The sequence below is a fragment of the Phaenicophaeus curvirostris genome, chromosome Z (genome assembly GCF_032191515.1).
Source record: "Phaenicophaeus curvirostris isolate KB17595 chromosome Z, BPBGC_Pcur_1.0, whole genome shotgun sequence".
Classification (NCBI taxonomy): domain Eukaryota; kingdom Metazoa; phylum Chordata; class Aves; order Cuculiformes; family Cuculidae; genus Phaenicophaeus; species Phaenicophaeus curvirostris.
In genome coordinates this window covers 18638175-18666172 of record NC_091431.1, presented here as the reverse complement: position 1 = coordinate 18666172, position 27998 = coordinate 18638175, and the positions used below count along the sequence as shown (strand labels likewise).

The window sequence follows — 27998 nt, the reverse complement described above, 5'->3', positions numbered from 1 at the left end:
GGTTGGATAAGGCTATGGGCACCCTGATCCAGTGGGAGTTGTCCCTGCCCATGGAAGGGGGATTGGAACTGGATGGATTTTGAGGTCGCTTCCAATCCAAACCATTTCATGATTCTGTGACTGAACTCAAATCAGTGCATCTAAGGTTTAGAAGAAGAAAGCTTAGAATTTGTGGGTTAGAAAGTAATTTTAGACAGGCAGAGGTGGTGGAAGCAAGTGAGGAAATGGGAATGCTTATAAGCAAGCACTAAATTTATAGTTGGTGGAAGAACCTGAGATCTGTGTTAGTAACAACTCACTATTTTAAATGTTCTTTGAGAGTGGCTTTAAAATTACTGTAATCTCTTTTAGACATTAATTTTATAGGTAATACATATGTGTGTCTGATGAGTGTAAAAAGAATAAATATCTAAACATCTGCAATGTTGATTTTCAATATCTGCAGATGGCTGGGTCAGGCAGAGGGAGAGGACGGGCCTCGTTCACCTTCAACATTGAAGCTATTGGCTTTGCTAAAGGTGCAATTCTACCTGATGTTGTGTGTCAGCCTCCTCCAGTCTTTCCTGTAAGTACAGCAGGTACCTAAGAGTCTGCTCTCTACCTTCAGGTAAAGTGTGTTCAGACAGTGTGATGAAATATATGAACAACCCTAACCACTTCAGGTCAATTTTGAAGCATTTAGTGTAAATCATTGCTTTTCTTATTATTTCTCCCCGTCCCTTTGCTAACTGTTGTATCTGTGATTTAACTAGCTTACTTGCAAGATGCTAATTTCTTTATGTCCTCACCATAATTTGGTTTTCTAGATATTACAGCAGCAGGAACACTGGATATCTGAATTTGTTTGAAATGAAGTTACACTTATCTTCAAAGCTCTGAATGGACTTGCTGATTTTAGATTTTAAGCAAACACAGAAGACTTTGGATGATTATTTTGTACCTGATAGCCAGCATCTGAAAATAGCTTGAAAATAACTGAAAGATACTTTATGTAGTTAAGGAAACTTAATTGAGATTTGGCATTTGGTATGTGTTTGAAAATTAAAGGGGAATTAAGAGCATTTTATGACTGTGTTTTGTTCTGCGGGGAAGCTTGGACAATTTTGCAGCAGAGAAGTAGTCTTACAGTGTAACAGTTTTACGTAAGAGAACTTCCCAGTTATGTCAGGATTTGATCACGGTACATGAAATTTTTATCAGTCTCACGTGTTATGATATAGAAGTTGCACATTTAAGACATAATTGATGCTATGCTGAGATTTCTCTGGACAGTTATTTCACCCAGGGTGAAATGCCTGAGCAGGGCATTATTAATTGTCTTAGTCCACCTTTACAGTTGAATTGTGTGGTTTGGTAGATACTCAGCGATCTCTAGCTGTTCCTAAAGTTCACATTGCTTTCTGCTTGATAACACAAGGAAACTGAGTTCTGTGCGAACCGCAGCTTGCACAGTTACACTCAGCAGTGTACCTGCCTGGTAGGAGAACTCCTAGTTTGGAGTATCCAACATAAACCATGGAGAAGTTAATAATGCTCTCTTCCTCCTGTGGACAAAGTTTCAGAACTAAGTTAAACTTTTCAGGGGAAATCTAGTGCTGTTCAAAAAAATCAAAGTTTACCCAGTGGCATAACTAGTGCTGATAAAACTTTCAAGAGTTAGATATAATGATTGGGAAGTGACCAAAAGTATACTGCAGATGTTGATTGACTTACACAGACAGTATTTTACGCAGTGAATTGCTGCTGTGCCATATTTCTAATAGCCACTTTTTGACTTCTTATGAATTTCCTATAAATGCAATTAGAAACCCAATTAAGGAGCACCGGCTGGCTATCAGCAACATTAGTGCTTTAAAATGTTGGCCAGCTAGCAAATATATCTGGAAGTAATAAACTGCTTTCATGATCCAGCTCTGGGACCTGTGCTAGCACTTTGTGTTTTGCAACAAACCACTCAGGTATTGATCGTGCACCATCTGCTGTGAGAGAAGCAGAATCCTGTAATCCAGAATTCTATAACTCTGTCTGTAGCATTCAGCATATTTTTTAAACCGGTTTTGCTTATTTATCCTTCCCAACGTCAAGATTTGTAGTTAAAAAAAAAACCAAAACCAAAAACCCACAAAAATCCAAATCCTAACAATTCATTTAAATTCATCTGGCAGAAACTGAGTTGTGTGAGGGCCTATATGCTGCCTGGTTGCATGACAACACAACCTGTTTCCGGGGCAGCAGGCGTGGAAAGGGTGTTTTTCAGAATAATCATCCTTACGGGAGTCAAAATGCTGTTTGAGAGGACCTTAAGACCAGCACTACTGAAGAGAGAAGCAGTGGTTCTCAGTAAGTTAGAGAGGCGTGAAAAGCTGATTTTGGCAAATAAGAGCTTAACATGCCTATGAATGACCGTTTTAATGGTTTAATGTTTCTTTTTTCCCTTGATTTCTTGCAGAAAGATACATTGAAGACATAAAGTGTATAAATGTAGTTATGCCTGTCAGAATGCAATGAAATGTGCTTGCAAAGTAGCATAATGCATTGTTGCACTCATGTGATTACATGTGTGTATTGTAACTTTTGTTAGTGTTGCTGTATATTTGGTGGTTATTAAAACCTTATAAATAATAAACATAATTTGTACAGAGTACAGACAATAAGCCAGTGCCTCTGAAAACAGGAGAAGATGAAGATTACATGTTGGCCTTAAAACAAGATCTTAGAGGAACTATGAAAAAAATGCCATATTTTTTGGCAGTAGAAGAAGACCGAGAAGGTTTGTTTATGTGCTTTTTATTTTCATTTGTATCTTCAGTCGTTATTACTCTGTGAAGGAGGATGTGGTGAAATGCATGCACTGAAGATGCATTTTGTACTGATAATGAGGAATAAAAATTGGCAGCTTAACATAATAGGAATTTTTTCTGCTTTTATGCTTGTGGAAGTTGGGGATTGCACGTACAAGTGCTGTATCTGGAAAATCAACTACTGTGTGAGAAACCAAGGTATCAAACATATATTCGATTTGATATACAGTAAGAAACATTTAGACCACCTATATGTAGACTTTTCAATTATTTGCTAACCAATACAAGTGAAATAGGCATTTCTGCTTGTTAAAATACCCTAAAAATTGTGAACTAGAGCAAAGAAATCTGTAGTAAATGCCAGTGTTGAAATTCAGCTTCCATTTTAATTGGGTAAAGACATCGTGGAAATAATCAGTGCTATATTTTATGTTTAAAATAATCAATATAATATTAAATTTTATGTCAGGGCCTTCTGAAAGGCATTATATTTTCCCTGAGTCCATTCAGGAACAATGGGCATTACTGTATGTCAATATTACTGACAAGACTGAGATGAAGACAAGTGATTTACTGAGCTTTCTATTAAAAGCAGAGCTGGATTAGGAGCCAAAGCTTGATTTTATTCTACGTGGTCTAAGAATGTCTTTTGTTAATATGTATTAAAAATTAAACTATTTATTGTTGTTTGATAACAGTAAATGCTCAGCTCTACTTGACACCCAGACATACATAATTATACTGTTAAAATCCAAGCTTTCTGGCTAGAAAACTGAGCTAGTGGGAGAGAAGGAAAGGGAAGGGGTAGAAAGACTTTAATCTCTGTTTACCTGGCTGTGGGTATGTTGTAAATCTGGCATTCGCAGGAGGTTATTACTGTGAAGAGAGCTTCTTTTTATTGATGATTTTTGCCTGTTTGTCCCATCCACCAGAGTTCTTGTTCTGAATGGTGTAAATGGTAAGGAAAATGGGAAATACAGTATATCAGGAGATGCTGCAGGTGTCAGACCCTAGGCCCAGCCAGTGGAATAGGCAGCTGCTAAAAAGCTTTATGAGAGTGGTTAAGAAATCCAAAGTGGCTAATCTTTTCCATGCTATCTGGTGCTGATTTTGAATAATGAGAGCTGACTTGAACTCTGAAATGTGAGGTTTAATTACCACACCAAAGCCATTTAGAGTATTTTCTGGCTGAATACTTGTGACATAGATACAATACAGGTGCATAGTCCAGTCCCTTCTGAACTTCTGGTAATGTTTGTTTGTGGTATGGAGGTTTCTGAGCCTGCATGCTGTTTGTCTTAATTAGACTTTGAATGCAACAGTGATTAACACACCTTACTGATTTTGTTCTTGTACCAAAGCACTGTTTAGAGTGGTGCAGCACTCTGCAGTATGAGCAGTGAACACACTGCTGACGCTGTGCTGTGGCTTACAAAAGGCAGAATATTTCATCTGGAGCTGCAGCTGGAGCCTGGCAGTCGCTGGGACACAGCAGGCAGCTTAGTGCAGCACCAGCACAACCCAGGGTGGACTCTGATGGTGCAGCCAGGTGGAACCTTGGTTGTGAGGCAAGGAGTTCAGATCTCATCTTCATTTCTAGATCCTTTTAAGATGGTCAGAGAGTTCCAAATTACTCTTCCATCACATCTCCTCTTTCATCTTCTGAGTAACCAAATTTCAGTCACTTTGAATTCTCATCTCACTAGAGGTTTGCCCTGCTCTCGATCTTTCTCTGGCTTGAAGTTTCCTATTTCTGTCAGGAGGCACAAAAAAGGAAATGGCAATGCCTGGGAGCCGGTCAGGGTTATTCCCAAGAAACCATCCACTCTGTGAGAACATAAAATCTCTCTTTTCCAACTTCCTCTCACATGATCATTCTTACTGTTTGCCTAAAAATCACCTTTGTCTCTGCAGCCTTCTTTCTGAGGTGCTGTGGTCTCTCTCTGTTTCCGAGTGTGTTCCTTAACTGCCAGATTTGAAAACCTATTTTTCTACAAAAACTGGCAATTGCAAGGAAAGCAGTTAGACAGCCACTTGACAGACTCAAATAATGCTTCAAATGTTCTCACAATCTCTCCCAGTGTAAGTTGCTAAGTGGAGGTAACTTTTTACTGAGCCTTTAGTTGTACAAAAATGCCTCATCTGAGGGACGGGGTGCAATTACATCAGTGGTGGGCCACAGCTTGAAAAGCTTGTTTTCATCTCAGTCACAGTATGCAGTTGTGTCTGGGACTGCATTATGTGGCAGCTAGCACACTAGCTTTAAGAAAATCACTTTCTTCCCACAAGGTAGATTCATTTTAGCTGATATTTTCTGTTGTGTGGTTTACAGCCCCTGTATTTCATCAAAAATGTGTGGTAGGAGTAAAAGAGAGGCAGGAGGGGGACTGTGGGCAGGAACTTCTTAAATTGGCTTTGCTGCAAGAGCAAATGGATTGTTTTAAATGCTCAGCACAACATCTCTGAGGAAGGAAATGTTTTAATTAGCTAGGACATAGCTATCATTCTTTCATTATTCAGGTAGTAAATGAAAGCCATGTCTGATATTGCCTGGCATTTTGGATTCATTAGTGTGCCTTACAGAATAGATTTTCATCATTCATTTCAACACTCATTTTGAGTGAGTATCAGGCATATTCGGTAGTCTCATAGAATTATGGAATGGTTTGGATTGGAAGCGATCTCACTGCCCATCCAGTTCCAACCCCCTGCCATGGGCAGGGACATCTTCTGCTGGATCAGTCTGCTCCAAGCCCCATCCAACCTGTCCTTGAACACTTCCAGGGATGGGGCAGACTTCTCTGGGCGACCTGGGCCAAGGCCTCACCTCCCTCACAGGAAAACATCTCTTCTTAATGTCTAATCTAAATCTCTCCTCTTTCACCTTAAGTTATCCATTTTCGTCTCATAGTAAGTTTTCAATTTTCTTCACTTTATAAGCTATGAATCATCCATATTTTTCCTGTAGGTATATCTGCTATGACTGAGGGGTTGTCACCTTGTCCATGGTTTGGAATCAATTCATTACCTGTGAGTGGCAAGAGTCAGTCAAATGTATTTTTTCACTGATGGCATCTGCAATTAGTTCTTTACTGAAGAGCCTTGAGCTGAAATCAGATCTACTAGTTCCTTTTCCTCTCTATGCCGATGGTTTCCTACAGCAGCTGGAGGGCCACCGACATTAAATGCCCCTTGAGACACTGTAATTTTAAAGGCAAGCACTTTGTTGCACAATTTTAAGTAGGCCTTCTGCTTGCTGTTGTCATATAAGTTTAAAATTGAGCTTAATTTCTGATGTTCTCTTCTCCCTTTCTCTGGTGAGTATGTTTGAAGTCTTTGACTCTAAAGTCTTTGTTACCATTTTTTTGGGAGTAATGAGTTATTAGTGCAGTCAGAGTCAGCAATTTTGCATTAAGTGGATTTTTCATTTGGGCTTGGTAATTTTATAAGAGAAAAAATGAACTGATTTAAAAGCACTTAAGTTTTGATATTGGTTTTGTTACTAGGGATTGTATAAGAAAGGATTTTGGTGGTATAAATGGAGGTACTTGCTCTGTATGATTACTGTTTAGCCTCAGCCTGGCCTAAATGCAAAACCTGGCCTTTTGTGAGGCCAGCCTGGCCTCACAAAATGCAAAACAATCTTAGTGGGGTTTTGCCTGTTTTGGGAGGATATAAAATGCATGTCTTGCAAGTACTTAGCAAATCATCAGTCCTGGGAATTATCATGAGAACTGCTCAAAGTAGTGACTTTAAACTGTTTTTAAGTGTTTGACAACAGCACAAGAAAGTGTTCAATGTGGGATAAAAAAGAGATATGTATGTTTAGTTACAGGAGAATAGCAAGGACGGTGTCTGGATTGTCTTTTTAATTAATTTAATTAAATAACTTTTGGTATCCTTCTCCACAGCCATTGAGAGGTACAGTAACAAGTACAGTGAAAAGGAGCATGCAACGTGGACCCCAGGTAATATCTGTGATTATCGAAGGCTAATTCTTTATTAACCTGTAAAACGGCTCTTTTAAATGATTCTTTATTTTTCAAGCAATAAAGAAGTGTTCAAATCCTTGCCAAGTCACATATTCTTTGTGGAGGGTTATGCCCTTTGCATGTTTTCATATCAAGGCAAAGTATTGTTTTGTCTAAAAAAAGGAAAAAAATATGATTTTATTTATTTAGTCCATTGAAAAAACTCATTTGCAGCAAAATAGCAAGCTTTACTTCTCACTCCAGCTTTCCATCCTCCTTACTCACCATGCAGATACCAGTTCAGAACTGGGAGCAGATACTGATGTCGCTAAAAATAACCCAGCCTGACGTCTCAATCACAAGTAGCTGGGGTTTGTAACTTTAAATCTCCGTGATCATATTTGTATAGCTCACTACCACAAATGCAATTATGGAGTGTGAATGGAAGGGTATGTGGGCCTCTGGAAGGGCTGAACTTGTTCTCTATGGGCCAGATGCCAGTTGTTGTGATGTGGGTGAAATGCCAGTCCTCCCTCTAGTTCCTCAGTCTGAAGTACAGCTGCAATTCGTTGTGAATTGTAAAATAAATGGTGCTATAACGCTGAGGTGTGTGTCTTAACAGGATTAGGCACAACAGGGCCCTGCCTTTCCTTGGTGTGTGGCAGTGGGAGGATGGCTGCTGTAAATCATCATTCATATTCATTAAGACTGTTTTCTGTACAGACTGGAGAAGGCTCCCAAGAGAGATGAAGCCAAAGAAAAAGACTAAAAAAGGTATATTATATATTGTTAAGAAGCATTTAGTACACACTAGCAAAGTGATAGAAGACACACTGGAGCTAGCTAGGGAAAGTGGTAAAAATGTTAATTAGTCTGAATAATCAGTGCTTTTGGCAGACTTTTTCTAAATAATTTACTGGTCTGCCTGTCTTGTGTGGTTTTTGCTTTACTTCTGTAGGATGCTTTATCTTGCTGGAACAGATTTATCTTCCTTTCCTGCCTTTCATATTGATATACTGTCTTAACATAGGAGATATATAACAGCAAAAGATAAAAAAAGCACAAAACTTTTTGTTTTGAAAGTTTGTATCGTTAGTCAACGCTCACCCTTCTATTCAACGAATCACTGTTCAGATTTCCTTTGTATTTTGGGTTTCTCAATTCTCTTGCTTATGATTTGGCTGACTTTTTTGCATTTTTAGGCCTTTTATATGTGATTTAATGACGGTTATTTTCTGTATTCCCTGGTTTTACTTTTTTTGTTTATTTTCAGCTTTCTTCTGCAGAATTGTGAACCAGATCCTTCAACAGCAGTTGGAGCTGGTATTGGTTTTTCTTACAGGAAAAAACTTTTTTGTTACACAGCATCATATGTGTATTTGTTTCTCTAAGTGTTTTCCAGTATGCATGGCTGTTATTTTAAGTTCTCTGTAGAAGTCTGTTGCTGTGTTAATGTGAAATAACACTTGGCCTCCTGTGCCTAGCTGTCTGTTACATGTAATTGTTTATTTTCTTGTTCTCTTTGTCCAAGTCCTTCATGTGTCATTTTTCAGTTCAAGGATAAAATAGAAAAAGAAAAGGGAATGTGCAGTAGTCATGGAGACTGACTCAGCTGTCAGCTTTGTTCCTTTAAGAGTGTTGTTGTGAAGTGTGATACTAGAGGTAGACTGTGAGAGTCAACTGAAAATTAAACACTTGCAAAATCTCTAAGGAAGAAACCACTACATACCTACTTTTTGGATTTTTTTAAAAGAAAAAACTGCACTGGCTTTTATAAAACCAGATGGAATAATGAGCATCCAAAGATCAAGTGAGATAATAAATGATGATTTATTATCCATTTTTACAATAATATGTTTATTGTAAACAAAGACAGATTCAGTGCTCACTGTGGCAGATTTTTCCACTTTCTTCTGTGTCAGTTAATCTATTGGCTCTTAAAAGTGCATTTTCTAACATAGCTGTAATGGCAAAGATCAGCTGAGCATCAGAACTTGATTGGATGAAAAGAAATAGGTTCTTCTAAAAGCAGAAATCTTGTGGGTTTAAATTTTTGGGGAACCCTGATGATACAGAGGCCATACAGAAGTCATATGACTCAGAAAATTTGTAAACAGCTGATAAGTGACACATTAATCCTTCTGGTCCATATCCTTGTTGTATTTTGAGGATAGTCAATGTAGATGGTGCTTTAAAATCACATGGAACAAAAGTGAGAAAGTAAAGAGAATCTGCACCAAATTTCAAACCACTCTGCCTTTGTAGAGTGCAGGAGTGGATTTTGAGTCACTGCATATTTACATGCACAGGGACAACCTCATTTTTACACATTTCTCCCTCTTCCTTTCTCGTTTCCCTCGAGACCTGACCACCTGCCTTCTTAGAGACAAAATTTTGAGTGGAATTCTTCATCTCTCCCGCCCTTACCCTGATCTGTGGACCACAGTATCCTAGATAACAGCAGCACCTGCCAGAAAAAACACAAAAAACTAAGAAACATTGACTGGGATCAGCTCTTGTAGGACAGCTATAGATATACAGACAGAATTAAGATTATGCATTTAAGATTATGCATTTAAGCCTGAAGAACAGGTATTTGGAAAGATTGCATTGTATTCCACTGCAAGGAAGACAATTGTAAGAAGCTGTTTTGCTTGAAATTCTGCTAAAGTTGGGTCAGTGTCTCTAGTTTAGGATAAACCCCAGAGATGCCCAGCATTTCAGTCTCAGTTCATTTTCAGGCTGCTTGTTGTGTAGGCATTATCTCTAAAAGCTTGCAGGGGTTTGTGCAGAGATGATAGTTTTGAAACGCACTTTCTGCTTGTTTCCCTTAAAAGCCTTGTTCATTCTGGATGTGTTTGCTTTGATGCTCTTCATGTGTTTGACAGAGCAGCTTGACTTCGCTCAGCTCCATTCAGTGCTTTTCCCACATCATTCCTTCCTAGGCAAAACACTGAAAGGAACTCAATGTTCCTTGTGACGCATGCTTTGGCAAAATACGTTTGTCTTCTTAGCAGCTCTTAAGTGTTCTGCTTCCTTAAGAATTAGGCTAGATAAAATATGTAACCAAACTGGGTCACTGTCTGCTCCGGGGAGGACATCCTCTCCATCGATGCACACTGTTTTCTTTCTGATACCACTTAGTGCAGCCCAGCATAGAAAAGGTGCAAGTTACATAAGCCAGCTTGTCTGCAGCTGCCTTGCCCATCAGAAGCTGTGGAGATTCACCAGTGTGGCAGTTCACACAGTTTTACCCTGCTGAGAAGAGCCAGTCTGCGTTCGGTACAGCCCTGAACTCTTAAGGTGTATGTGATCGTGCTGAGTACAGCAGGAGAGACAAGAGATGGTTGTATCGTGGTAGCAGGAGGTCTCAAAGAGCTCTCTGAATGCTGTAACATCTCTTGGTGTGGAGCTCTTTACTCCTTCTCATTGGTAAGTCAAACTTCCTTGCTGGATTTGGGGCAGCTATTCCTTTAGTCTAGGGTGAGGCAGTTTAGGTGGTTTTCCACAGAATCATAAAATGGTTTGGGTTGGAAGGGACCTTAAAGCCCATCCAGCTCCATACCCCTGCTATGGGCACAGATACCTCCGACTGGATCAGGCTGCTCACAGCCCCATCCAACCTGGCCTTGAACATCTCCAGGGATGCTGCATCCACAACTTCTCTGAGCAACTTGGGCCAGTGCTTCACCACCCTCATCATGATGAATTTCTTCCTAATGTCTATTCTAAGTCTTTCCACTTCCCAATTTAAAGCCCTTGTCCTGTCACTCCATGCTCTTGGAAAAAGTTCCTCACAGCTTTTCTGTAGACCATTTCAGTACTGGAAGTTGCTTTAAGGTCTTCCTGGGGCCTTCTCTTCTCCAGGCTGAACAACCCAAATTCTCTCAGCCTGTCAGCTCTTACCTGGGTATACGGAATGCTACTTTTGACCTTTGCTCCACCATGCAGTTAAGTACTGTAATGAGGTTGTATTGCAGGGAGTAGTTTGATAGAGATTGAGTTCATGAGTCAAGGGACCAGATGTAAATATGCACTGTGGACTCATGACGTGAGAGCCAGCTCTGGTCCAAAAGCCATCGAGCTGCAGTCACCATGCCTACTGTGTTGGAACTAATAAACTCTTCTGTCTGCCTTTTTTAATGTCCTTGAAGCACCTAGCTGTCATTAGCACACTGAATAAATTAGTAACATTAATGAGTTTTTTTCTTTGGAAAGATAATGAAAAGTAACAATGTAGATTTTGTTCTAGTTTCTTGAGTACATAGGCAAAATGTCTTTTCATAGAATCATGGAATGGTTTGGCTTGGAAGGGACCTCAAAGCCCATCCAGTACCACCCCCTGCCATGGGGAGGGACACCTCCCACTGGATCAGGTTGCTCAAAGCCCCATCTAACCTGGCCTTGAACACCTCCAGGGATGGGGCAGCCACAACTTCTCTGAGCAACCTGTGCCAGTGCCTCACCACCCTCATTGTGAAGAATTTCTAATCTAAAACTCCCCAGTTCCAGTTTAAAGCCATTGCCCCTCATCCTGAAATTACATGCCCTTGTAAAAAGTCCCTCCTCAGCTTTCCTGTAGCCGTTTTAGTCCTGGAAGCTGCTCTAAGGTCTCCCTGGAGCCTTCTCTTCTCCAGGCTGAACAACCCCAACTCTCTCAGCCTGTCCTCATATCGGAGGTGCTCCAGCCCTTGGATCTTTGTGGCCTCCTCTGGACACATTCCAACAATTCCATCTCCTTATGTTGTGGATTCCAGAAGTAGACACAGAACTCCAGGTGGGGTCTCACAAGAGCAGAGTAGGGGGGCAGAATCACCTCCCTCACCCTTATGGCCATACTTCTTTGGAGGCAGCCCAGGATATGGTTGGATTTGTTTTGTGAAGCTGTACAAGATCCTTTGGCCAAACATCTGTTCAGCCCTCTCTTCAAAGTGAATTTCCGACTTGCCCCATGGGCATCACTTATATAAGTTGAGCATTTACACTTCCATGAATGATGTAGCTTAAAGTATAAGGTAATTTTAATACGGGGATTCATATGGCATCCTCAAGATGTAAGCTCTTAAGAAGGAGTAAAAAGGATTTGTGTTCTTCCATAACAAAAAAAAAGTTATAGTAATGTATTTTTTTCAGCAGGTATAAAGCCAAAAAAAGGAAAAAGCTCCAAGCCTACAAGTAATCAGGATGTGTTGAAAAAAATTGAGGTAAGATCTGCATGCTCTTTCTAAATTGTACAGTACAAGTTGCTGAAGGGAAAGGAAACCTTTAGTAAGTTGGGTTTTTTATATCAAATGGCATTACCAGAGCAGTCTTTTTCTGGCTTTGTCTTGTTGCTCTGATGGACAACTGTTCTCTGATGTGGTAGCGCAAGGAAGAAGGTAAGAATGAGCCTGGTCACAGAGAAACTGTTTTCTCTGCTCCTGTTTGAACACAACGAGCAGTTGTTATTCACTAGGCAGAGATGTAGCCTAATTGTGAGTGGCAGAGCTACTATTAGAGCTACTGTTAATCAGTGCCAGAGCTTTTAAGCCATAATTGCTGTTCTGCCAGTCTACCAATGTTGAAAATTAAACCATTTAATAAGTTGAGAGGGAAGAAACATACAGAAAGAGAAGCTTAGGAGGAAAGTGACCCCAGTTTTGAAGGCCACTACCTAGCAAGTACAAGTGGGAAGCCAGGAGGTGAAAGACTCCTGTATTTCTTCTCTTGGTGACCCATAAGTTGCTTGGAGCAAATATGTTATTATATACGGTACGTGGCATTACTTTATCATGCACGACATGGCCTTTAGCTGTCAGTTATTCCAGCAGTGGGTGAAAAAGTAAACAAAAAGGAAAAGTAAAGGAAAATCATCATCTCCATGTATTACACAAGACATACCTTTTAGACAAGTCTATCGAATACTTGATCAAGTCAATCCTAATGAAGCCGTTGCCTTTCACATCATGTGGATTTAAATATTGACAAAAATTATTTGCATAATGTCGCTATGCTGGTTGCCTTGCTGTTAATTGCAGCATGACATTTTGGTACTGGAGAACTTAGAGCAGCCTTCCAGTACTGAAAGGGGCTATAGGAAACCTGGGGAGGGGCTCTTTATCAGGAAATGAAGGGATAGGACAAGGGGGAACAGTTTTAAACTGAAAGAGGAGAGACAGAGATGTTAGGAAGATTTTTTTTCCTATGATGGTGGTGAGGCCCTGGCCCACGTTGCCCAGAGAAGTTGTGGCTGCCCCATCCCTGCAGGTGTTCAGGGCCAGGTTGGATGGGGCTTTGAGCACCTTGATCCAGTGGGAGGTGTCCCTGCCCGTGACAGCAGGTTGGAACTGGATGGACTTTGAGGTCCCTTCCAACCGGAGCCAGTCTACCTCTCTATGATATGCTGTTGCTGTAACATAAGATTACCTTGTAAAGGAGATTGCTTCGTGATAGGAGTTGGAAAAGAAGGATGATGAAGAAGAAAAATCTGAAGACGAGAACGAGAAAACAAAAGAAAAAGAAAATGAAGATGATGATGAGGCAGAAGAACCAGAGGAATATGATGAAGAGGAGCACGAAGAGGTATGATGTTAGTTGTCCTGTTAACACAAAATCAGATCCTGCTCATTGAGCAGAATTATGGCTGTCAGCCAGAGAAATGTCCCTGGCTTCTCTGACCCTGAGGGAGAGTTCCAGCAAGAGACGTGATTACATCAGTTTTGTTTTTTAGAGTACATTGTGTTGTAGTTAATGTAAGTGGGTGGTTTAGGCTTGTTGCTCCCAAAGAGTTCTGAAAAAAAGATCTTGCAAGCAGGAATGTGTTCCCACCACTGTCAATAGTATCATAGAATGTTTTGTGTTGGAAAGGACCTTAAAGACCATCCATTTCCAACACCCCTGCCATAGGCAGGCACATCTCCCACCAGGTCAGGGGGCTCAAACCCCCATCCAGCCTGGCCCTGAACACCTCCAGGGATGGGGCAGCCATGGCATCCCCAGGCAATGCATACAGTTACTAATTTTCATCACTAGAAGAGTGATGCTTATTCTTTCATAGATACCAGAACTTCCTTATGATATTTTCCATTCTTTTTCCCCCAAAATAACAAAAACTCCTATTACTGTTTCAAAATGCGGGTGCTCCAGTGCAGTTTAAACCATGTTTTTTTCATAAACTGTCTTCTCCACAGATACAGTGGCAGGCTTTTTTTTCCTCCTTTTTTTTAGGAAAACGACTACATTTCCTCATATTTTGAAGATGGAGATGACTTTGGTGCTGGTAGTGATGACAACATGGATGAAGCAACCTATTAACTGTTGTGATTCACTGCTGAAGCCTTACATTGCCTGAAAGAGAACACTGGAGGTAGGCTGAGTATTGACAGAACTGAGGAGTTACCACTGTTGGGTTTAAGTTTACTTTCCAAAAACACACTGGACAAATCTTTCTAATTGTACTGTGCTGTAAAAGAGAATTTGGGGTGCATTGTTTTGTTCTTTTGCCAGATGTTTTGCAGGCACATGCCTTTTTAAGGTTCTCTGGAATGCCTACAAGTAGAGTAAGCTAAATGCCATAGTATTGCCTATGCACAGAAAAAGAATGTAAGCATTTAAATTCAAATTGTGCCTAAGCATTTACACTAATCAGCTCTGCACTACTGCAGTCAGACCTTGAAAATTACAGTGAAATTCTTAATGACTGCAGCGGAGGAGAAGACATGGCCTTTATGGACATCAGCTGCTCATGTTTGGTAGCTGACTTCTCAGAAGGAGTTTATGTTCACTTCTGAATTCAGGTGACTGAAAACAACTGACCACTAAGCACTTTAATATAAATGGGCTTGAAAGCATCTTAGTGATACGGATGGACAATATAATAAGAGTATTTTGAAAAGCTGTTATTCTAGTTAGGAGAAATCATTATTTATAGTAGTTTGGTCAGAATAGACTGTGATGCTTAACAATGTGTTACATTACCTTCATGAATCAGTGTTAAGTACTAATTCAGGGTAGTTTCATTTAGAAAGAATACATGGCAGAATTTAAGATTTAGAAATTATGGAATCCTGGTTTTCGCCAGTGGCATACAGATCAGTGACAGGAATTTCAGTCCTTTGCCTCAGTTCCTCCACCTCTTAAGGCAACACTAGACTTTCCTACCTCACAGAGCTGTGAGATGGTGGATGATAGCTATCTCTGCAATTATTAATGCACTTAAACTTAACAGACAGAAAATCAATTAAAAAAAACCAACCAAAAAATGTATGAAGAGAATGTGGTGAAGTGTTTTGATGCAGGAGGTTTTAATTAGGAAAACAAGAATGCTGAGGAGAGCAAAACCAGAATGTTTGCAAACATTAGTTTTATTGAAGAACCAGCAGCTGAAGTGTAGAATATTCATTCCTGAGATTAGAAACTTAAGGAAATGACAGAGCATTCTCTGTGTCCCATTGACCTCTGTTGATAAGGAATGCTATTGATCAGTGTTATTATTGATCAGTTATTATTTTACAACTGATCAGGTTGTTTTGCCTTATTTTCACTTTCTTAAAAAATTCCATTCCTGATAACCAGTGCTGTTTATTAGGTCCTGTGAAGGAACACTTTTGAAACAAACCCAACTATTTTATTAGCAAAAGACAGTATGGAAGGTTTCTTTGCAAGCTTGGCATTGTGTTGAGCCGTACTTTACCTCACTGCTGACTGGACAACAGTACTGCATTATGCTGTGAGCCTCTGTATTCAGTAAGGATTTGTTCCTTAAGGTGTAGCTTTCAAATGTCCTGATAAAATACATTATCAAGTATAAAGGAAATGAGACTAAAATGCTATGCAGGTCACACCTCAGAAACATAACAATTTTATTTTGAAGTGTTTGTACCTATACAAATAATAGCTAATAAATATTCTGCTGCATTGCATAGGAAATGCATTCTGTCTGCTTATTTTCTTCCAACATCACACACACCAGCAGTTATTTCTTGCTCATTGCATTGATGTGATATACAAGAGAGACAGAAGATCATAAAATCATAGAATCATGGAATGATTTGAGTTGGAAGAGACCTTAAAGCCCATCAAGTTCCAATGCCCCCTGCCATGGCAGGTACACCTCCCACTGGATGGGGTCGCTCAAAGCCCCATCCAGCCTGGCCTCAGACAACCACGACTTCCCTGAGCAACCTGGGCCAGGGCCTCACTGCCCTCATCGTGAAGAATTTCTTCCTAATGTCTAATCCAAATCTTCCCCTTTCCAATTTAAAGCCATTCCCCTTCATCCTATCACTCCAGACCCTTGTAAAAAGTTCCTCCCTAGCTTTCCTGCACCCTCTTCAGGTACTGGAAGCTTCTCTAATGTCTCCCCAGAGCCTTCTCTTCTCCAGGCTGAACAACCCAAACTTGCTAAACTCCACCCCTCGGATCATCTTCGTGGTCTCCTTTGGGCCAGTTCCAAGAGTTCCATCTCCTTCTTCTGTTGGGGATTCCAGCACTGGACACAGGACTCCAGGTGGGGTCTCACAAGAGTGGAGTAGAGGGGAAGAATCCCCTCCCTTGCCCTGCCGGCCAGCAGATGTTGTGAATAAGGTAGGCATGCTGAAAATTAAATTTCCTTGCCTGAAGTATAACTAGTAGTATCTTCTATTGGCTGTGCACTCCCCATGAAATGTAAACAGAGAGACTCCCTGCCTCTCCCACAAGAAATCCAATAGATGGCTCCTGAAAGGCATCACTGCGCAAGTTACACTTTGGCCGCCAGCTGTGGCTTGCCTGAAGGGGTATCATCTCTTGTTCTCTAGCAGACGCTGACTCTTGAGGACTGATGGCTTTCTTCATACAGCTAACAGGAGAGACAACTGCCTCCCTGCTGCACTGCTGGGAAATACTGCTTTGCCAGAAATTGCATCTTTTCAAGGCTTTTAGAAGATGAACTGTGGTCACTGTGCTCTGGAGGGAACTGTGGAGCCTAAGGCTGGATCCTCCAGGACTTGTTTAACCACGCTAAGTAAGGCCAGCAGTGGTACAGCTCTGTGCCAAGGCACTTCTGGAACAATGAGACTGGGCTGTGCCACAGGCACAACACCTGCAGCTGGTTTTATTAGCTGGTTCTCCAATTTCTTAGAATTTATTGCAAGACCATAATGCTGATAAAACTTAAGACTGATCTTTGGGTCTCCACAAACTTAGGGTTTCCTTCTTAACAGCACAGCAGAAGAACTGTGCTACTTCCTACAAGAAGCCATCGCTTTCAGGGTGTAAGAACATCGCCATCTAAGAGCTTCACTAACCACCACCTTAGTTTTCATGCTGATTTCTTAATCCTCATTTCACAGAACCAACAAATAACTTTATGCAGAGAAGTTCTGAGCAATCTGAGGTGTGCACAGGGTAAACCACTATGGCTCCACTTTGGGTGCGCTACATGCAGCTACTGCCAACAAAACACTTGTTATTTTAGTTCATGCATAAAATCTAGCCAAAACAAATACAAGTCCTGGCCTCCTGTAATAAAAAAAGCAAAGTATATGGAGCTAAGAATATACTATATGCACCACTTTCACTGCAGTCTAAAATAAAATCTTTATTTTACATATATTACTTACTTTCTTCTAAAAGCAGAGGAGCAGAAGTATTTAAGACTTGCATCCTCATTCAGGATCATTTCACAAAGTTACATTTTAAACCTTTATAAAATAGTGATACAAACACCATTTGTGACAACATACTCCAACATATACACCATTGTGACAACATACTTTAAGTGCAACATGCACTTAAATTTAAAATCAACTTCCTGATCAACAATGTGTTGTGATTAATCTAAAACATAATTTAACACTCGATTGCTTTGTTGTTTTTTTAAAACCGAGCAAGTTTCTAAAAGACTAATTTGTAGGTTCCAACTTAAATCAGGTTTCAGTTCCATACTGAGCAGTTACCCTGTTTATTGGGGGCTGATGTGTGGTGAAAACAAAGATCACTGCATCCCACAGAAAGCTGTGCCTGCTGCTGCTTGTCAAGCACCAGCACTGGGAGTCCTACAACCTTAGAAAGAGACCTCCTGTAACCTTCTGATAACATTAACTCTATAAACTAAAAATACACTATGTGAAATATGCTACATAATAAAACAGTAAAACCACACCAGGCTCTTGGAGCCCAGTGCAGTTCAGTAAAACAGCCCTGCTTTTGTGTATTTCTAACAACTGATTATCCCAATGTAAACAAAGGTCCATCACACTGAACTCTGTGACAACCTGCTAAGAAGCAACAACCCTGTGAACGCTCAAAGACCGAGACAAGCTGGAGAACTCATTCTAGTAGGATGTCCCTGCCCATGGCAGGGGGGGTGGAACTAGATGATCTTTAAAGTCTCTTCTATTCTATCATTCTATGAACTCCTCAGCTGTACCACGTCGGGATGGAAAGCCACAGTGAACCCACATCTCTTTGCTTGCACTTCAATAGGAGAGAAACCTTCCTGTCCAAGTGAAACCACAACTGAAATCACTTCCATACCAATGGCAATTTAACACCTTTCTGTTTAGTTACGTCCAGTAAATCAGACTTACTAATTCCCGGTTCTTTGACAATTTCATAGGAAACAGGACAAGCTATTAAAAAAGTTGAGGTTTCAGAAACAGAATAAGCTTGCAGAAAAAAACCTACACATTATATACCAAATTTCTGTCCTATATAAGAAAACTTATGTCTTAAAGTGCCAAAGCTCTGTTGTCTGGATGAGAGCAAGCCACCTTTTGAAGTTCTAGCCACAGCAGCTGTGTCACGCTAAGACACCAAAGATTATTTTCATAGAATCATAGAACTGTTTCAGTTGGAAAGGACCTTAAGGCCCATCCAGCTCCAGCCCCACTGACATGGGCAGAGACACCTTGCACTGTATCAGGTTGCTCAAAGCCCCGTTCAACCTGGCCTTGAACACCTCCAGGGAGGGGGCAGCCACAACTTCCCTGGGCAACCTGGGCCAGGGCCTCACCATGCTCACAGTGAAGAATTTCTTCCTAACGTCTAATCTAAATCTTCCCCCTTCCAATTTAAAGCCATTCCCCCTCATCCTGTCACTCTAGGCCCTTGTAATAAGCCCCTCCCCAGGTTTCCTGTAGCCCCTTCAGGTACTGGAAGCTGCTTCAAGGTCTCTCTGAAGTCTTCTCTTTTCCAGGCTGAACAACCCAAACTCTCTCAGCCTGTCCTCATAGCAGAGGTGCTCCAGCCCTCAGATCATCTTCATGGCCTCCTATGCACCCGTTCCGACAATTCCATACCCTTCTTATGTTTGGGGTTCCAGAAGTGGACACAGGACTCCAGGTGGGGTCTCAGCAAAGCATCATAGACAGGGCAGAATCCCCTCCCTCACCCTGCTGGCCATGCCGCTTTTGTTGCAGCCAAGAGCACGACTGGCCTACCCAGAGCTGGTACCTTATTATCCAAGTTAGTGTTATCAGCACATGCTTTTCATGGAAAGAACTATTGGTTCAACAGCTCTTTGAAAACCAGTGCTTTGTGAAATTCGAAGTTCATGCCTGTTTGACATTGCTCCTCTAGTGTGGAAACAATGAGTAGCCATGCTATCTTCGCAGATACCACTGTTATCGCAGGGTTCAAAAGCCACAGGTCTCTGTTCACAGAGCCAACTGTACAGTGTTTGCCCCAAGCTGTATCCTGCTTCAGTTTCCATACAACAGATTAAAAATTATCCAATTCATGTTCAGACACTCAGCATGCCAGTGAGGAACATTTGCCCCAATAACTGATAAGGCACGGGTCTTTACTTCCAAAATTTGATAAAGCACCTTGGAGTACCCCCAACAGTTAGGAAACATTCATTACTAGATTTTTCATGCTGAGTGTCTTGACCAAGCATATACTAAGGAAAGCTTGTAATAGTAATTTAAAGGATAGCAGTATTTTCCCTTTTCTAAGCCTTATTCAAATGAGTTATCTTGGGCTTTGTTAACGCAAGCTACTTGGAACAGGGCAATGGAAATCTTACTCCACAAGGCAAACATAAAAAAATTATAGGCAGCATCTTGTTTTTTATTTAAAAATATTCTGAGTACACAAGTACCTCTTTCTTTCTGTAGCAAGAGTCCATTTATTATTATTTTTTTTCATCCATCTTGTGGCATTTTCAGGTAGGGAAGAAAAGAGGAGAAAAACAAGGCTGTTTGTGAAACCCCATGTGAAACATTCAAAGACAGAGTGATTGATGAACATACTACTACATAAAGAACAAGTCAGAAGCTGCACATGGTCTACTCTGCTGTATTTAAAATTTTTTGCTAGCAGCTGTAAAATCCCATTTAAAGTTTTCTAGGAGACTTCAGGAAAGAGTTAGTGTTTGAGGCTCACGGCCCATGACCATGAGAATACTCAGTACCCACATGGCTGCTGCCTGAAGAACCCCTGGGTCCTGAACTGGGATCCACTGGAAGGGAAAGAAATAAGCATAAAATAAAGACGATGGAAGCAGTCACAGCAAGATGCCATGCAGCTGCACTTCTTTTGTTCTACACACACCTGACCAGACAGAGGAGTACAGTCCAGTCCGGCCAGTTTTCAGTAGGATACCACGGAAGGATGTGAAGTTCCAAGACACACTCGCGTGGACTGTGTTGAGGCACAGCATCACATACATAGGCAACAAATTACCCTACTGCCTGTACAGAGAAGTACTAGAGAAAGTACTAAAGAACGGGCTGACCACAGGCACAAGGTTCCAGCTTAATTATTAGCTACTGCCTCTATAAAAGTTGCTGTTAAAAAAGAACTTTATAGTGGCAAATAGTTGTGGAATGGTTGGGTTTTAAGAAACTCTTACTCTATTAGAAAGATATAATAAAGAGAACGCAGTCTTAACCAACAACTGTAAACCTGGTATTAAAATGTCAAGTGTGCTATGCATTCTATAAATACTTTAAGATGTTTAAAAGTTAAGAATATCCCCAAATGCCCTTTATAGGGCTGTAAAACATAGAGTGAGACTCCTCAGGTGTTAAGTTCAAACTCCATTTTTTCACCTCATCATTAATTAAAAAACATATGCCTATCAAAATAGAAAAAAAAAGTGCAAATCTTCACAGAGACAATTTTATACCTTAATTTATATCCCAATCTTGCATTAAGAATGTCTCAGGCATATAATGATCCACAGAAATACTCTTGAACCAGAACACTGCCTGTGAAGGCAGGTCACACATAAACATGCATTTTCTCTGCGTTCCTGAGGCATATTGCATTCTGTGGTTTCCCCCTCATCTAACGCTACATTACATGTCTATGAATAACAGTTGCCTGGGGTTTCCCTGTTGTTAAGGCTGGAGGTCTCCTTGGTTACCCACATTTATAATATTTGCCAGATTCATACCGTTTTCCACTGGTTTCTGATGTGACGCTGCTGTGACAAACAAAGGGGAGGATTCCATTGTGGAGTGGTGGCTGACATCTGCTTTCACAAGAACCTCATAATACAGGAGATAGAACACTGGAGTGACTATGCCTATAACCAGCATGATCACCACCGCTGTCCACCATCCTATGCCCCAGTCTGCTCCATAGTAAGGGTCCTTGCAGCTTTTAGTTTTACCATCAGTTTCAAAGCAGATCTGCTGGGCTGCTAAGGCAGAAACGACTTCATTAAGGTTCTCTCTCTTTGTATCGTTACACCTGACTATTTCTTCTATATCTCGATCCACTTCTTTTAGGAAGTTGCCAGCAGTCTCACTACCGGAGAACTTATCAAGCGGTGATGCTTCCTGTGCATCTGCAGGCCGAAGGACGGGTCTCCCTTTTGGAGAGAGGTGTGTTTCCATCAGTACGCTGAACTTCTTCACTGGAATTTTGATAGACCTCAGGGCAAAGAAATCCTGATCATTGATAAGATTGTTAACTCTCTTGATATCGGCAACCTAAAAATAAAACCAAACAGTTTAAACAGCAAAGCACCACTAAACCGCAACACTTCAATGGCACAAAGTCCCTGAGAAACACAATTGCTCCCCAATAAAACAAAGGCAGTGCCTTTTTTGATTGTGTTTTTAACTTTTTAAATCAATACCCATTCAAACAGCATGAATTAAGACCAACAGTGAATGATGTTAATGCAAGAAGATAATTACAAGGAAACAAACTTCCTCAGTTCACATAAAAAGACTAAAAGTTATTTAACAAATGTATATCCACTTAACATATATTCATCTATCAGTGGCAAATACATCTGGCAAGACCATAGAGTAACTTCCAGTACCGAAGCGGGCTACAGGAAAGATGGGGAGGGGCTCTTTATCAGGGAGTGCAGGGATAGGATGAGGGGAATAGTTCAAGCTAAAAGATGGGAGATTTAGATGAGATATTAGGAAGAAATGTTTTGCTGAGACGTTGGTGAGGCTCTGGCACAGAGAAAATTGTGGACGCCCCATCCCCTGAACTGTTCCAAGACCAGGCTGGATGTGGCTTTGAGCAATCCAGCCTAGTGGAAGATGTCCCTGCCCATGGCAGGGGGTGGAACTGGATGGGCTTTGAGGTCGCTTCCAACCCTAACCTTTCTATGATTCTATGAACTAACTCTGAAACGAATGGGTCTTGACCTTTCAAATGAAGTAAATTACTGCAAGTTTCTAATTAAATTGAAACTTTCCAAGTTAGGAATATTAAAAACGATGAACTTCCATTTCATCTGGCCACCAATGTGTCTGAATACTCATTTGGCTTCTGGGGACTAAGGCAGAAACCAAATCAAGTATAATTCAAAACTGTTATCTTCTCTCCTTGAGTCAGCTCTCCCCTTTCCCTATTTTTACTCAAAAATTTATTGCATTTTGCCCTCAGTAAGTTTAGATTTTAACTCTAATGTGAAATACTCTGCAAGGATTCAAGTGCCCTTAAGGAATTAGCAGCTTTGTTCCCTCAACACAGCCACAAGTCTCACCACAATGAGGTGCTTAAAAATGAGTACCTGATAAGCACACAAGGATTGCGTCCTTTAAGATGCACAGTGCCTGAGTTGGGTCGTTTCTGTCCCTCCCAGGAGAACATCTACCTCAGGAGGAGTTCTAGACAGAAAGCATGGCAGTCTGGAGACCCTTCCTGCTTTGCTAACAGCATGGATGAGGCCAGAAACAGTCAGGGCGATCCATGCCCATTGTCTGCACTAACCTTGTCACAGGAAGGAGTGTTTCAGTCCCTGGGATGCTGTATTTGTTACCTGTACCACACTGAGTAGATCAGATGAGCACACAAGACTGCCAAATGCAGCATTCACCCCAGTGATCCCATCATGACACAAGCTACACTTCTGCCTAAAGCCCTGGACTGCTTTTCCACGTTCTCCATCAATTCCCAAAAAAGAGCACAACTCAGTCGTCTTTTATTTCTTATGTTTTGGCCTGACCCAGTCAGCCTGCTCAAAGGATGGAAATGTGGGCTCTGAGGCCAAGAACTGCTTAATGAAGCTGAGGTCTTTCACAATTATGAAAGAGTTAAGACTTTTCTCGAAACAGGAGGTGCCAGATTCTCTTTCTGCCTGAAGAGCGAGGTGACAGCATGACCTGTGTGGATGTGGATTTGGATGTGGATACACAGTGCTCATCACTGACCTGGGAAAACTGGCAATCATAGAACCAAACGGTTCTTGGCAATCATGAACCATGGTTAAAAGGGACCTCAGAGATCAACTGGTCCAATCTTTTTAGCTAACCAACAGTTTAAATGAGATGGCCCAGCACCCTGTCAAGCTGAGCCTTAGAAGTGCCCAGCGTAGAGGAATCCATCACTGCCCTGGCAACATCATTCCAACATTTACCTGTTCGCAGAGTGAAACATTTCCTTCTGGAACCGAATCAGATTTTCCCCAGAAGCAACTTACACCCACTACCCTTTGTCTTTTCTATGTGACTCCTCTAAAAATGGGGTCTTTAGTGCTCTTGGCAGACAAATTTTATGTACTGGTAATAAGGTCTCGCCTCAGTCTTCTCAAGGCTGAACAAACCCAGCTCTCTCAGGCTTACTGTCTATTGTAGGTTTCCTAGAGGTCATGCTCTGGACCATCTCCAGCCTGTCTGCATCTTTTTTTTGTGTAACAGGGACCAAAACTGGGTGCAGTATTCCACGTGTGCCTTGACAAGCACTGATTCGAGCGGGAGCAATTCAAGGCAGCCCTGCAGAGAAGGACTTGGAGGAGCTGGTTCATGAGCAGCTCAACATGAGCCAGCAATATGCACTTGCAGCACAGAAACCAACCATGTCCTGGGCTTCACCAAAAGAAGTGTGGCTAGCAGGCCAAGGGAGAGGATTCTCCCCCTCTCCTCTGCTAACGTGGAGTACTGTGTCCAGTTCTGCAATCCCCAACAGAAGAAGGAGATGGAACTGTTGGAACGGGTCCAGAGGAGACCACAAGGATTATTCAAGAGCTGGAGCACCTCTGCTACGAGGACAGGCTGAGAGAGTTGGGATTGTTCAACCTGGAGCCCTTAGAGCATCTTCTAGTAACCAAGAAGGCCCAGGAAAGCTGGGGAAGGACTTTTTATCGGGGAGTGCAGCGATAGGACAAGAGGCAATGGCTTTAAATTGGAAGAGAGAAGATTTAGAACAGACATTAGGAAGAAATTCTTCACTATGAGGGCGGCGAAGGCACTGGCACAGGTTGGGAAGTGGTGGCTCCCCATCCCTGGAGGTGTTCAAGGCCAGGTTGGATGAGCCTTGGAGCCCCTGATCCAGCGGGACGTGCCCATGGCAGGGCCTGGAACTGGATGGGCTGCGAGGTCCTTTCCAACCATCCCCTGACCCCATTCCAACTTCAGCCATTCCCTTCCAGGACGAGTTCTCGCTCCCCGCAGCGGGGGCCGGGACGTACCGAGCAGCAGTACTGCAGCGCGATGGCGTTCAGCGTGTCCCCGTCGCGGATGTCCCTGCAGAGCAGCACGGTACCGTCCAGCCGGTCCCTCGAGGCGCCGCGGCGCCCCCGCTCCCGGCCCCGCGCCCGCAGCTCCGGCGCCTCCTCTTCTTCTTCTTCTTCCTCCTCCTCCTCTTCCTCCTCGCCGTCCGGCAGGGCGAGCGGGCGGGCGATGGCAGGGGGATGCGCTACCGGCGGGCTGCGACCGGCCATGCTGCGCGGGACAAGCCGCGGGGCATCCCCGCTCCGCCCGGCCCCCACACCGCTCCCGCCCAGCGACCGCAATGGCGCCCGCCACGCCACGTCCGCACCGCGGGGGAAGGGGCGGGGCTTCGCGGAGATCACGGCCAATGGCGAAGAGGTGGGCGTGGCTTATCTGAGGGCGCGGCCAATAGCGGGGAGGAAAAGAGAGCGGTGGGTGGGGCCTATAGGAGCCATGGGCGTGGCTAGGACGGGGAGGGGGCGCGGCCTACTTGCCTGCGCGGCCAATGGCGAGAGGCAGGCAGCGCGGTGGGCGGAGCCGGGCGGGGCTGTGGCCGAGCATAGGGGTGGGGTGGGCGGGGCCTGGGGAGGCTGTGGGCGGGGCCAATGCTGGGGCGGGGGGCGGGCCCCGCGGAGGGGGCGGCCAAGGGGGGGGGGAAGAGGCGGGGAGATCAGTGGGCGGGGCCTAGGGTGCGGCGGGCGGGGCGGATGATGGGGAGGTGGGCGGGGCCATGGGTGGCTGTGGGCGTGGCCAATGGCGACGCGCCTCGGGGAGGGAGCAGCCAATGGCGAGGAGGCGGGGGGCGGGTGGGGCGGAGCTAGACGAGGCTTGAAGAGACTTCAAAGCTCATCCAGTTTCAACCCACTCTCCCTCCATGGGCGGAGACACTCCCACTGGAACAGGGGCTCCAAGAACCATCCAACCTGGCCTTGAACACCTCCAGAGATGGGGCAGCCACCACTTCCCAGCCTGTGCCAGGGCCTCACCACCCTCACTGTGAAGAGTTTCTTTCTAATGTCTGCTCTAAATCTTCCCGCTTCCAATTTAAAGCCATTTCTCCTCATGCTATCCCTGCACTCCCTGATCAAGAGACCCACCCCAGCTTCCTGCAGCCCCGCAGGTACTGGAAGCTGCTCTAAAGTCTCTTCAGAGCCCACTCTTCTCCAGGCTGAACAACCCCAATTCTCTCAGTCTGTCCTCGTAGCAGAGGTGCTCCAGCTCTTGAATCATCTTTGTGGCCTCCTCTGGACCTGTTCCAACAGTTCTATACCCTTCTCCCATTGAGGATTGCAGAACTGGGGTCTCACAAGATGGGATTGGAGGGGGCTGAATTCCCTCCCTCTCCCTGCTGGCCAACTTTCTGCTGATGCAGCCCAGGACACGGTTGGTCTTCTGGGCTGTGGGTGCACCTTGCCAGCTCATATCAAACTTATTGTGTGTGTTCTTTTTTCAGGCTTTCCTGAACAACGACACAAGTTAGGAATGCGTTTGGCCTTAACAAAAGCAGAGTGCTTTTATGTCTTTACTTTTGAAAACTGAATAGCTCCCATTCTGGATACATCTGCCTCTCTACTCCACTCTGGTGAGGCCTCATCTAGAGCCCCCAGTTCACTTTTGGCTTCTAGAGCACAGAAAGAACACAGAACTCTTGGAGTGTGTTCAGAGGAGGCCAGGTAGGTGATCTAAGAGCAGGAGCACCTCCCAACTGAGGACGTGCAGAGAACTGGGGTTGTTCAGCCTAGAGAAGGGAAGACTCTGGAGAGACCTTAGAGCAGCTTGTAGTACCTGAAAGGGCTACGGAAACCTGGGGAGGGGCTCTTGATCAGGAATTGTAGGGACAGGGCAAGGAGTTTTAAGCTGAAAGAGGGCAAATTTAAATGGTTATTAGGGAAAAATTGTTTTGCTGTGAGAGCGGTGAGGCACTGGCACAGGTTGGGCAAGGAAGTCTTGGCTGCCCCATCCCTGGATTTGTTTGAGACCAGGTTGGATGGGGTTTGAGCAACCTGATCCTGTGGGAGGTGTCCCTGCCCATGGAAGGGAGTTTGGAACTGGATGGTCTTTAAGAAGGTTCCTTCCAACCCAAACCATTCTATGACTGTATGATTCTTTATGTATATTTCAGTATCTACCTTAAAATACTGCTCTGTTTTGGTTGGGGCATGGGTTACATAAAGTATTCCTAAGGCTGCCTCAATCCTACCTACCAAATAGGATCAATAATAAAAGGAGTGCATTGCAGCACAGATGTTTTGTCAAGAGCAAGGATGTTTTATATTGTGAGTAAGAGAAGAACTTCATGAAAGAATTTGCATGCTATCAGGGGCAGAAGCCAGCAGTGAGCACAAAATAGAAGCTGTGTGGGTTAGGCAGATCTGATTACTACCCTTTGCGGAGGAGCACATCATAGCACTGACATGTCCTGAGGATTCCCCTCCAGTGGGAGGCTGGGCATGGCTTGTAGAAGGTGATTTTCTGGCTTTTTTACTGTACATTTGTTAAAATAGTGCCATAGATGCCAAACGTAATCAGAATTCCCTCAAACCAGTTTCTTACACATTAGGAGAACATTTGTAAACTGCTCAGGATCATCACTAGGGATATTGTCTTTTCTTCAGAAGGTTCCATAGAATCTTCCCAGTCAAAGCCTGCTCAGAAATAAGCCTTCTATTTTTGTCATGGGTCAGCTTGTGCTGATTAACATTGCTGCACCAAAGGCCTTAAATACAGCAGTATGCAGAAGCTGCGATGCAGCCGAGATAAGCTCAGGTTTTCAGTTTACACAACCAATGTGTGAACAATCATGTAGAGGTCCCAGAATGCTTTCCTGTGTTTCTGGGAATCGTAAAATGCAAGCAAATTGAATCTTCCACCAGCAGTGTTCCCAGCTAGAGCAATATTGGAGGTGACAACACTGAATTAATTTCCTGTAAACCCTGAGTTTTCTTATGGGATCTCAAGTTGACGAAGAGTGATTGTAACACCATGAATGAGAATTCCATCTATTAAAAGGCGTCATGCCACATCTGGCGTAGAATATCTGCAGGACTGACCAGTTTTGTTTTGGTTGTTAAAGGAAGCTTTCAGTAGTAGAAGTGAAGCGAATGTGGTTGTCTGTATCTGGGAAACTGATGACTCAGACCCTATTCATGCTATTGAAAGACAGTTTTATGAGGCCCATCAGAGCTGTGGGTGGACCTTGAGAGGAGTCTGAAGGCAGACTTCATACACAGTGATGCCTGCAGCGGTGTCTGATGATTGTCCCATCATATACCACTTTTGGCATATCCTTTTGGAGGTTTTCTTTAATCTTCGGGTAAAGAGGCTGCGGAAGAGGTCAGGACAGGGGATTTCACCATTTC

General features: G+C 43.0%; 2 protein-coding genes across 3 annotated transcripts; one reads left to right on the top strand and one right to left on the bottom strand.

Annotated features, from left to right (window-relative positions):
• Positions 1-406: 406 nt before the first annotated feature.
• On the top strand, positions 407-14625 carry POLR3G (RNA polymerase III subunit G). 2 transcript variants are annotated; one of them, XM_069880587.1, is made up of 7 exons: positions 407-565; positions 2641-2770; positions 6713-6769; positions 7496-7546; positions 11906-11976; positions 13205-13333; positions 13979-14625. In XM_069880587.1, the coding sequence occupies exons 1-7, from the start codon at positions 446-448 to the stop codon at positions 14063-14065; spliced, it is 645 nt and encodes a 214-aa protein (XP_069736688.1). In that variant the 5' UTR covers positions 407-445; the 3' UTR covers positions 14066-14625. The 2 variants fall into 2 exon arrangements, with proteins under 2 accessions (XP_069736688.1, XP_069736686.1); XM_069880585.1 differs by lacking the exons at positions 11906-11976; positions 13205-13333; positions 13979-14625 and adding an exon at positions 8046-8544.
• A 4511-nt stretch (positions 14626-19136) lies between these two features.
• On the bottom strand, positions 19137-24885 carry LYSMD3 (LysM domain containing 3). The gene is made up of 2 exons (XM_069880584.1): positions 24618-24885; positions 19137-21675 (listed from the first exon to the last, which is right to left on the bottom strand). The coding sequence occupies exons 1-2, from the start codon at positions 24867-24869 to the stop codon at positions 21079-21081; spliced, it is 849 nt and encodes a 282-aa protein (XP_069736685.1). The 5' UTR covers positions 24870-24885; the 3' UTR covers positions 19137-21078.
• Between the last annotated feature and the right edge of the window lie 3113 nt (positions 24886-27998).